At 41.5% G+C, this 12,132-nt stretch overlaps 1 protein-coding gene across 1 annotated transcript; it reads right to left on the reverse strand.

Annotated features, from left to right (window-relative positions):
* Nucleotides 1–839: 839 nt before the first annotated feature.
* LOC145442603 (U7 snRNA-associated Sm-like protein LSm11) lies at nt 840–11,898 on the reverse strand. The gene is made up of 7 exons (XM_080320560.1): nt 11,617–11,898; nt 11,413–11,555; nt 10,443–10,522; nt 10,235–10,374; nt 8,574–8,657; nt 5,085–5,115; nt 840–4,933 (listed from the first exon to the last, which is right to left on the reverse strand). The coding sequence occupies exons 1-7, from the start codon at nt 11,761–11,763 to the stop codon at nt 4,722–4,724; spliced, it is 837 nt and encodes a 278-aa protein (XP_080176686.1). The 5' UTR covers nt 11,764–11,898; the 3' UTR covers nt 840–4,721.
* Between the last annotated feature and the right edge of the window lie 234 nt (nt 11,899–12,132).

Consider the following 12,132-nt stretch of genomic DNA (forward strand, 5'->3'; position numbering starts at 1 on the left):
AGCAATATATTGAATTTAAAGGTAGGCTAACTAGCGGACTAGCCCCTTAGGCCATTGCGATAGGTGACACATTTGTATCCGCACCCGTATACTAGCGCTACCATATTTTGGAAATCTGAAAAGGGGGCACTTTTTCAAAATTTTCAGACTTGCAAAAACCGGTGGAAAATCCTGAAAAATGCTAAATTTTTCCCACATCGTGGTCGGTTGACTAAAAAAGATCAACTTCTCGCACAGTGCCCAAAATACAGTTGTTTCGTTCACATTATCAGTTGGTTGACTAAAAAAAGGTCAACTTTCCGGCCCAGCTCCCGAAATACCCGGCGGAGCGTTACTTCAGTGCTGATTTACTGTAGCTAAGTCGATTTTGCCATATATTTAACCAATATTCTCAAAAAAGAGGACATTTGGGCGTCCTCCGAGCACACTTTCAAAAAAGTCAAAAAAGAGGGCAAATCCTCTTAAAAGAGGACGTATGGTTGCATTACCATATACTATATCCACTGAACTGCAAATTTAGGGTTACAACCAAGCACCCTCTAAATGCCGCAAAATTGGGTGACACAGATAAATAAAGACGTGACTGTGTCGTATTGAAACCAAGAAAAGTGTAGTACGCTACCAAAATGCTAAATGCGATTAGGGGCGTAAAATCGGAACTAAATCCCGGCACAGAATTGCCAGCATGATATTATCGTGAAATATCTGTTTGAGTGTTAATTAACATATCACCGTTGCTTTATGTATGTTCTCGACTCTATCATTTCCAGGCCGCAGCAGAGATAATTCCGCGACGAATCATCGGTCGCCGTCGCAGTTACTTCGATGACAGGATGAAATTAGCAGAAATAGTCACAACAATGTACAGAAAGGTTTCGTAGGCATAATAGGCCCGTTAAAACCATATATAGGTTACACAGCGAAAATGCAAGTTGTACAGTACAGTACACTGGGCAGTTCGTAAAATGCCGATGATAATTCACGTAGGTATTAAGGTAGGCCTATATATATCAGCCAGCGCATAGATCAAACGTTCTAAGGGCATGTACATTTAGAAACTATTGTTTGTTCACTGTCTGATTTCACCTTATTCGTCGACCGAGTCACAACTGCATGTCAGGGGGACCGGCGATTGAACGAGACCGTATGATGGCGGGGCTTCTGTATGCACTGCACAGTGTGCACAGTTGCACACCGAAATGTGAATTCCAAAGGCCGGCACATATGCGCAAATATGTGCGTTTCGTGTGGGAATGCGAATTGTGACAGTCGAGAGATGTTCAACATGTTCATTAATGTGGTAGAACTGCATATTGCAAGGACGCAAGTGTAGTATATGGGTTTGTGACGCACTATTCCTTCCTTTCTCAATGCATTGCAGTTAGTGATGTATCTTGAATCGACAAAATTATTTTAAAAAATGACAGCGATACTGCTTACTGATACATGGGGAGCGCAGCGTCGCTCAGTGACTGTACTATTCTTGGATTCCAGCACGTCGTTACAACGGAAGTTGTCGAATTGAAATTGTGCAGCAAAAAGGGCTTTGCGAGAGCAGTCTATGCGGGCAAAGCCGTTATCAGAATGAAAGAGTCCAATATCCTGATTCAAGTGTTCCTGTGCTTCCTGCGTTCCGCAGTGGCGCGGCTGATCGCGCGTTGTTAGTATAATGACGAAGGCTCAAACAAGCGATTACCAATAGGAAACCCAACTTCATTCATGAAATGCGAGAGAGGCGGACCGCGGACGCCAAGATCGGTGCATTTCTGAGTTTTCGCGCTTTTTCTCGAGGCCCACGTTGCTGCCATGGGCGTGTTGAGTTCTTGAGTACCGCTACATTTCTAATTTGGATTATCAGGTACCGCATGCCGTTAGTCTCTGCTATGTAGTGCATTGTTACGTCGTCCTATTACGACTCAGTTTGGGAATGACCAAGCTGATAAGGCTAATAGCAGAAGAACTTTAGTAAATACTCGGTAACGACAGATTTATGATCCACCGCACTTGATAGTGATTCATTGCTACGCAGTAAGGTCACGCCATGAGAGAAGCAGTATTGTAGAACAAGGTGACACCGTATTTGTCGTTGTGCCATTCCAAGAGTAAAAGAGATGACTTGCTGTATGAGTGGTCTCTGAGTCAACATTCCAAGCGTCGATGTACCTCAGATAAGCCGTATGATGTTCGGAAGTGGTAGGTTTACTTTACTTACCTAGTGGCGTGCAGGTTGAATATTAACGAAGCGACATTACCGCACCGATTGAATGGTGTTAGATGTATGTCTCGTCGTGGACGGCAAGGAGTATGTATTGAAAATTGAATACTGCAATAATCATAAAAGAAAGCGAGTCGAAATGTATGAAGAGTCGGGATAATGTCAGTGTAGTGGGGACCCAAATATCGATGCTTGGACCCGTCGCATGCGCATGGAAGATAGCGTCAAGTGAACACGTAAGACAGCCACGCCTAGGTGCCGACGGTAACTTTTGTTCCGGATAGAAGTCAGCGCATACCTCTTTACGGTTACTTCATTTCTGGAATTTGGTTACTTCTTTCTGTTTTACTGGTTTTACTTATCCTCAATCCTCGGGGCTTCTCTTGTGGCATCGTGTGTGTGCGTTGCGCAACTTCTGGTAGTGAGATTATTATATATCTTCTTCGCGATCCACATTCCAGAGATGACAGAAAGTTAGGCCACTCGTTTAGTATGAACTGGGTTAGATAATACTTTTGTTGCGAGAAAGAGAAGTGTGTTGGTCTGTGTTATATACCGGCAAATTCAGAGACCATGCTCGTGAACATAATTCGCATACTGTCCATTGCAGTTTCGGCAGCAATATTAGTTTTCTGCGATGTTTGATACACGAATGAGGTAAGTCGGCATACTCGCCTGGGGCGCTCACTCGCTGTACTAGAAATGGGAAGCACGCAAGCCGCGGAGTTCTTTACGCGACAACGACGTAGGTGCGGCAATTTAACACGCATAAATTAGCGCGGACATAGTCAGATGCTGCAATATGCCCGAAGTATGACGTCACAGTGGAGGTATACCTTGTTGTTTGGATCTATTCCTGTATTACAACAAATACCCCCATTGTAACACTATATCGGGAATTCACGTCATACAATCACCAGCAGCGGATTGACGAGGTTATTGAATGTCAGAGCCCACAAAAGATAAAAGCGAGAAACTAATGGGTCAGAAATTTTCGAGTCTGCTAATTGAATCCACTGTTTAACCAAGATTTGAGTTTGTTTAAGGTTTGTTACAGTCCAATGGTGTATCGGAGTACATCTTCCAAAGGGTGGCTTTATTGTGGAAGGGCGTGGCGCTCGATGTTTCATTAGCCACATACCTCGCCGGTTAGAGATAGTGGAGAAGTTGGTGCGAAATGCCATATACTGGCAGAAAAATCCCGCGCATCCTGTCGCAAATACAGCCAAGTGCGTAGATTATGTTCGCACTCCTTGAAGACTTGTACCTGCATAGGCAGCGTTGACAAGCTGACATTGCGCGTGATTGTGTGAATCCAACATAGTCGCAACCTTATTTCGATTACCACCACATTGACGGAAACATTGTCCAATTATCGCGGCCATTTCCTGAAATTTTTCGAGAAACCAGGCTACTCGAGGCCGCGCAAGCAGGTTTCAAAGGCTGAATGCGTGACAATTCACAACTCTACTAAAGTCTCATATTTCAATTAAGTTCCTCGGTCGTAACCAGAAGTTGCGAGCAGCCAGCAGGCATTTTTGACGAGCCCCGTGACTAACAGAGTGGAATTCACCCAGGCTATCATCGACATTCCGCGCTAGTGACGAATAATCAACACAAAGATATTATAACGAAACACCTACGAAAAACACAAAATTTCCCCACGAACTCATTATCGACTCCTGTATGACCAGACCATGTGTCGCCTACATTCACTTCAAATATGTAAAAAATCAGGCACAAGACTCAAGCATTGATAGGATCGCATTGCACGTTGGAAACGATAGGCAAGACGATTGCGACCAGCCTTGCACCGCATACACCAGTTCGCCATTTCAGACAGAGGAAATATGTTAGTGCCAAGAAGCAATCATAGAAAGAAACAAATTATTTGGCACGGTTTCGATACTATCGGCCTTGTATGAGAACAGTTTTACCGCAATCTCGATAATGGGTAATTTGACAACATGACATCCGCTACTGATAACATACCGTGAGACACGCACACTCGACCGCAAGGCAAACACGACAATTCTTCGCTGTAAAGATGACAATTTTTCACAAACATATCGCGATTATGATATATAACAGGCATGAATTATCCATTTTCAATTATCATCGACCCGCACACGTAACGTCAGGCAACGACGTGCCTGTACGCTCCCCTCGACAATGTCATTACCGCAGCGCATCGGTGCGTGACGCGAGATTAACTTCCATCTACCGAAGCGTTACCTCGTCTCCGAATAGCCTTCGGCAAGCGATCAAGTTCTTAACGGAGGAATGCAATATCGCGGATGGGCGAACGCATCGCATTGTTGGGTGAGAAAACGAGCCGAAAGATAACGCACGACTTTTTTTCGGCAGCCGCTAACTTCTTTCGGCCTATTTATAGAAAAAAGATCGCGAGACCGACGGCTCGCGGACGGGAAACCGAACACGTTCCGGAACGGCAGGCCGTAATAGCGATCCGCATGCATTTCGCGCATGCGCACATCTAGCTCTGTTACTGGCTATCGGCGACTAGCACAACGCTGTCGCCGCGTACTAGTAACTGGTTGACGTGTCTCCGGTACAGTTGAGGCATGCCGCCCTTGAAGACTTCGTGCTTGAACAGCCTCGGGCCTACGATCTTAATAGGCAAGTTCCGAGGGGCGTCGTCGACATTGGATGGGTGCGAGGTTGATTTCGTGTTTCTTGGTCCTCTGGACGCCCGGCCTGAATTCGTCAACGTCAATTTTATTCTAAAATTTCACTTGCCCTGTTGAATTTCCATTGGAATTACTGCTATTTCCGCAGGCAACATAGATAGATTGATTCTATTCGCAGAAGCTTTGAATCGATCAAACCAACAATGCAAATACCTCACCTGTCTTCCAGCTCTCGATGGCGCTATTCAACTGAAATGCAAATAGCGAGTTTTTAGTTTGTGCGGATATTGGCTGCTTAACAGCCTTCAAACCATATAACTCGCTTGACTACCAAGAAAGGCAACTATCGGTAGCTTGTTCAACAGTAATATCATAGATATATAGATCTATGGATATCCGATATAGGTCGACTCCAGGATGCCTACCTAAGTGTCGGAAGATAATCTAGGCTCCTCCTCGCCAGGTGATCCGCGTGAGCGGTGACTTGAAAAAGCCTAGAAGTGGGCCGTGCTACAAGTCGGTAAATACGGAAACATAATAAAGACTATCGGCCTGGTATATAATGACCAATGAAGTCCGAAACACTATGAATATAAAACAAGAACAACAACAACCTGTAGATATCCGACCGCTTAAGGGTTTTGGAGTAGTTATACACAATTACAGGAACATCGCACATCATTAGCACGGTTAAAACACCAGGTGCGGCACGGTTACGCACGCATTGGCAAAAAAAGAATATATGGATCCAATGGGATTTCGTGTAATCGATGACTCGTAACTGGAAAGGTCAAATAACTGATTAGCGCCGCTTCTTGCGAAACGCTAAGGTAAGGAATTGCGCTCTTCATCTCCGAAGTGATACGCCAACGGTCGTATTGCCAGCAAGAGCTTTGTCAGATTGAGTTGAAGTCGGCAATATGACATTTGGCGGTTAGTGACAACAGAAACGGAGCTGTCTTGATTTGGACAAAGTAAATTGTGACTCGACGTGAATGAGTGTAGCACTCAACAATCAAAATCACCAAAGCGATTACGAAATTCATGCTGTTATACTCCCACCTAGCGGTCATTACCTACAACGACAGTAATGCCCGATTATTTTCGGTTGACACTCGTCGGGGTAATCTTCAGCAACTAATAAAGAATTGTAAAGAACATTGTATATTAGCAATCGTATCATCAAATATGACGCCACCGGCATGAAAAATCGAGTAATCGAGAATCGAAGCGAACAGATGGCTAAAGCTCAATGTACTATCTCAATCTTTATATTATACACGAACAGTCGGACACCTTTGGATGGCACAAACGAGGTTGGTGGATGTTATTAAAAGTCGACTCCAAGGCGCAGAAATGGAAGAAGGGATAGCCTGGAACGGACAGCCTCTCCCGACGACGCGAGATCTGACGTCATATTTGGTGATACGATTGTTTGTATACAATATTCATTTCAATTCTGTACTAGTTGCTGACGAATGTCCGCCGAAAATAGTCGGATATATTTTAATATGATTAAATGATTTAATTGTATACCGAAGTTCTATACCGCTAGGAGTCGCTTCAGACAGTAATGCTGTACATTTGCGAACACAAAAAGACAAAACCAGCGTCATATAGCGAGCAGTAACCCATCCAAGTGTACGTGAATGGAAATGTATGCATCAGTGGTAGAAGTGGTCAACAGCTAGCCATGAAGCTCTTCCCATTTTCCGATTACTTAGCATACCAATTCTACTTATACTATATTATATTCTTATTAGGGTGGTCAGATCTATTTCCAGTTTGACAGCCTTTGTAACATGCAATCTCAGACTAAACTTTTATCATTCAAATTGCGAAAACCACCAGACATTATATCCAGTCATCCATAACTTCCCAATAGCCGAATAACGGATATTTGAATCTGTCAAGAAGGCATCAAGAAGGCATCCTTCATTAGACACCAATATTTGTGATTATCGTCTCGAATAGGTGCAATTTCCAATTATATCTGGTTATCGTGACTAAGGTCTAACATCGCTCTCGTCCACCATTTGTAACAATTTCAGTCTTTAAATTAACGCAAATCCACCCGAACACTACTTTCAAATTGCTGTTCAAGTAGAAGTAGCCCAGTAACAAAACTACTTGAGTAAGTGGTGCAAGTAGAGATCATATAGGTGAGTACTCTTAAAATGGAAAAGTATTCGCTACTGGTCGACTCTGCATATCAGACGCATGCGTGCAGACCTTAGAGGTGATCAGTAACAAAATGATTCTACCTTTACCGAGAACTCAAGTAGGTTTTGCCTAAGTGTACCGTACTACTTACTCAGGTGGTTACGTTTTTGACTACTTGCACTTGTACTGAATAGTTTATGCAAAATTACATACTTTTTAAACTTTGGATTTTGATAAGTAGAAAGTATTTTTGGGATATGCTTGTATCACTTTAATGAGTGCAATTGTTATGACTACTGTAGTCAGTAGTCAACTACTATATTAGGGTAACCATATTTTTGTTGCTCAAATTACGGACATTCTTTAGCGATAACTATCGGATTTTATAATGAGGTATGAACTGAACACATTGTCTGTCTATATGAGGTCACACCAGCAAAGCTTTGCCTATCGACTGAATACAGGACTGGAACATTTAGGTCATGAATAGGCCATCTCAAATGTGAGCTCTGGTGATTGCTAGGGTCTGCAACAGATTTCTTTAATGCCGGATAAAATCGTCTGGCAGGTCGTATCCGATTGTGTGTTTCACAGCCCTGATATGATGCTAGCTCGGTGCAGTCATGTGGTTGTGTGTTGTAGCCAAGACCGAAACCACATTTTTCACGCCCCTCCCACCCCCACCACCCAAAAAAAACACTGATCTTAAGACCACCATAGGATAATCGATGCAACTTCTGGGGGATTACTATATATTACTAAATATTTATGATCCGAAATGCCGGTCCGCACCAGCAGGTTGCACATCCGGTGGTTTTCAACCTTCCATGGTCACTTGGTCACGACTACATTTCCAATTTTAAATGTCCCATGGTCCATCGAAAAAACTGGGTAAGCTGATTGCTAAAAAAGGTCTGCACCTTCGCACGGACTTACTCACGGCCTATTTTGGAAATTGATTACATTCAACATCTTTGCGATCCCCAGAATAAATGCAAACGACCCACTGGTTTAGAAGGACTGTCTTAACCGACACTAGGAATATACCGTTCTCTTATAATTGCGATTACAATTAGACCAACTGCAGGAAATGATGGTTATCTGCATTTTTGTGAGGGCATAGGTCATCATATAAAATCAATATATGTAAAATCAAGTAGCATAAATCTGCTTTAAAATAATATTGTTTATGTTGATTCACAAAAGAACATTGAGCCTACTTCAAGCCTTCAAATTACGGACATTTGGGATTCCGGACACGTCCTGGAAAATCAAGATGTATGGCCACCCTATATTATATATATATATCTTTGAAAATTGCACCCCTTTCGTGTCATTGGTTATTTTGTGTTACCTATCGACGATATCCAATTTTTGAAACTACGTTCTTGGGTCCTTTTCAGATCTTCATTTCCAACTTCTACTTCAGGTAGTTGCACTTTACTACTTCTACTTGTAATAGAGTAGAAATTTACATTACCACTACCTTGACCATAAGTGACCTGATACAAAATGAAGGATTGAAGATATAGGTGTAAGTATACCTCAGACACGCTTAAAGGCTTCTGATGGTCCGCTACTTCTCCGACAGGCGGTTTTCTGAAAGTTTCGTCGACATCCATCAGTGCCTGTAGCAACGATGGTAGTGACGATTTAGTGACGCAACTGCCACATACTAGTTACATGTCATGCTGCAATGGAATCTAAATTTGCTGGGAAACGAATCATTAGTCACAAACACTGTGTGAGTACGGTGCATATTAGAGCATATCACAAATTACAGCGGTATGCTTAAGGTCCCGTACACAGGCGGTCAGTAAAGAATTACTTTTGCTTTATTGGAGTGCTGAAGCACCGAGTACTTACTGAGCATTACCTATTCAGCTATGATGCCTTTAAATGACTTCCACCCTAACAGCATTTGAAGTCAAACTACTAACTTTTTTGATATACTAAGAACGACGTAGAGTGTACATTGGGGTTGTTCAAAAATAACTTTTTTTTCAGATTTTTGAGGCTATTAGCTAAAATATTTAGGTTGCTAAAAATAATGATACACAGCAAATTTGGCTCAATCCAAATGGTAAAAGCGAAGTTGTTGCAGTTGAAAAAAATAGTATTCACTGTGGGTAATCCAAAAATTAATGAAAGACTCGATCAACTTCACTTCTACAAGCTGGAATTGAGTCAGATTTGTTTTGCATAGTTTATGTAGACAACCTAACATTTTCATGGGTTGGCCAGTAAAAATTTAACAGGATTTTTTAAATTTTTTTGTAATAAATTCAAAATTTTCAAACTCTTAATAACTTCACTTCTATTCGTTGGAATTGAGCTCAATGTGGTGTGCAACATATTTTAGCCGACCTAACAATTTCAGCTAATAGCCGCAGAAATCCGAAAAAAAAAAGTTACTTTTGAACAATCCTAGTGTAGGCTACATATAGATTTGCATTGATTTTATGTGTAAACTTGCTATAACAGCCGAGCGATATATCATTCACTTGAAAAATTGAATGTACTTGGGGTACTATCAGTTGCTTTGCATTAGCCGCAGAAATGCATCAAACAAATTGAGTAAAAGAAGACTGCAACGCCTCTTCCCAATACACTGAGTAATCTTGAGAAATTCCGTTTTATACTTCTGCTTCATGCAGGTTCCTGCAGGACAATTTTCACTTGTAATTGAGTGGAAATTCCCGGCATTACCTACACTTTTAAGCTACCTGAACCTGACTATCATCAATGACTACTTTGACCATCTCTGCTCCTGTCACACACAACAGGAATATTGCTTTGACCGCCATAAATTATATGGAGAAGGGAAAGATTTACGCAACAGATGACTAGGTAAGAACACTCGGACTATTGTACAGCAAAGTAAAATATTCCAGGGTCATAATATCTCAGACTTTATGACTGAGATGATGGGCACATAGCCGGGATGAAATTTCGAGAGGGGAAGTTGAAAATTTACAACAGCAGATGTATTTATCAACAATGTCGTAGTCGTAAGGAAACATTGTGACGTAACATCCTAGTAGAGAGTTTGAAGACATCATTCACAGTTGATTAGGACCACTCAAGTAGTCAATGCGATCAAACATTTATGCACGAATCGGAACTGAATCAGATATGTCATATATGGTTGTAATTTCCCGTTATTACTAAAAAGCCAGATCTACTAGAAAATACCAAGGCTTACCAAGTTAAGGAACCGGTCAAAAGCCACAATGTAGCCAGAGCAGACGCCACGCAATCCACAAAAATCTCGGGTGTACACATTACACCTTCTCTTCGCCTTGGCGATTTTGTAAACAAGACTGTAAGGACCTTTGTTCAACTCTGAAATACAGGCACACACAATATATAATGATTTATCAGGACGGATGGAATCTCATGGTTTCATTTACTTTCCATGGAGGTCAGAATATTTTCTTTTGGTCTTCTGTGCCGCGGAATTCTCTTTGTCCGAGAGGGGATCTGCTTAGACCTGAGAATCAGCATTTTCAAATCAATCTAAAAGATGTGGATTATTATTTCAAATTTTGTTATCAGATCTATGACCTGTTGAAGACTATTAGGAACCATAAATAACAGCAGTGCTGAGAACATCGGATGAAGATGTAACTGTACTGCGAAACTATTGGGATACACGGTAGGCTAATTGTAAAAAAGTTTAGACTGCAAAGAATCTAGGGAATCACCAGCTACAGCAATTTCTGTGGTAGGCATTTGCTAAACTGTTCGTATTGATAATGCAAAATAGTCATCCCATCACAAAGTTCTCGAGAAGTATTGAGTTTCAAACCTTTACCTTTCTGAAGGGCTGTAATCAGATCTGTGACTGTGTCTATAGTGGATTAATTGCTGAATCTGTAGGGTTAGCTATAGGATCACTACCTCAAATACTTCATTCTATTATGGGCTGGTGTTCGACCAGAAGATTTTTTCTAGCTGTTTTCAAATCTTTTCTGCTTTACATAGCATCTTAGTTACTTGTTATATTGCGAATGACAAAATAAACATATGTTATTGAGCGAAATTTCTGTTTTTGTAAAAGGATCCACACCAAGTTATGACCAGATATTAATATCACTGCAAAATTTCCACCTCATCAGCCATGCTTCAAAAAGTAGGAAGCTACATTCTAAAGAAACTTCTCCAGCATAAGTTAAGTTCTGAGAATAGGCCTACACCGCTTCAAAGTGTTTAGCTTTGAGCAAGAGTGGAATTTGTGGCAACGCCACGCACAACTTTCCGTTCAATGACTTCTGATTATTTCTATGAAAGAAACACTTCTGTCACACGCAACTTATTGCTGTAAATAACCACCGTTCCCAGTCTGGGCCTAGACATCCGATTTTAAGATTTCACACTCACGATGTAGATTCTTGTTCATCCAACTTTTTTCTCCGTTCCATTAGCTCTTTCAATTTTCCAAGGTCACGATTTTTGGCTTCCTCAATTACCCGTTTCTTCTTGGAAAAACTCTTTTCGCTTTTCCTTGACGTCCCAGGTTCATTCTAAACACATTTACATTGCATTCACTGAAATCCTCCTCCTGTTTTACGCTTTTCTACTAACGGGAATATCATGCTTTTGATTTTTTATGCTCGATTCGAAGGTGGCAATATTGTCATACACCTTCACGCCTTCAGATGGTTTTTCATAGTCTTCCGAATACAGGGACAGCAGCGGGTTGAAGTCCGGCTTAGTAGGATCGGTCGACATCGAATCACCTGAACGCTTTTATTCCGCAAACTTCTGATAACTGAGCGAAAATACCCGTTCTGTCGTATTTAAATGGTGCGCAGCGCTATAGAACTTTTCTGACAGCACTGCAAATATAAGTATCATAGTACAGCAGGCCAGCAGGCGAGTAAAACTATGGAATGTTACTTTCTATAGTAAAACATTCTCTATCCAAGATTTTTTGAAAACAATGCTGTATCGTAGAAGGGACTTCACCGACCAATGAGAGAGAGAGAGAGAGTCTTTATTTTCATCTAACCAAAATACATAAAAAACAGACGGCAACGATGGTGGTACAGAAAATATACATGCACAGTAATCGGTATTACATAGGAATGATCGATACGA

The sequence above is a fragment of the Botryllus schlosseri genome, chromosome 7 (assembly GCF_051294905.1).
Source record: "Botryllus schlosseri isolate E-star chromosome 7, Bs_hap1, whole genome shotgun sequence".
Classification (NCBI taxonomy): Eukaryota; Metazoa; Chordata; class Ascidiacea; order Stolidobranchia; family Styelidae; genus Botryllus; species Botryllus schlosseri.

Coding starts and splice junctions, on each gene's coding strand:
- LOC145442603 (XM_080320560.1), bottom strand. CDS start 11,763: ATGTCGACCGATCCTACTAAGCCGGACTTCAACCCGCTGCTGTCCCTG. Junction 11,556..11,616: donor ATCAAAAGCATGATATTCCC/GTTAGTAGAAAA, acceptor AAATGTGTTTAG/AATGAACCTGGGACGTCAAG. Junction 4,934..5,084: donor CATCGAGAGCTGGAAGACAG/GTGAGGTATTTG, acceptor TGACGAATTCAG/GCCGGGCGTCCAGAGGACCA.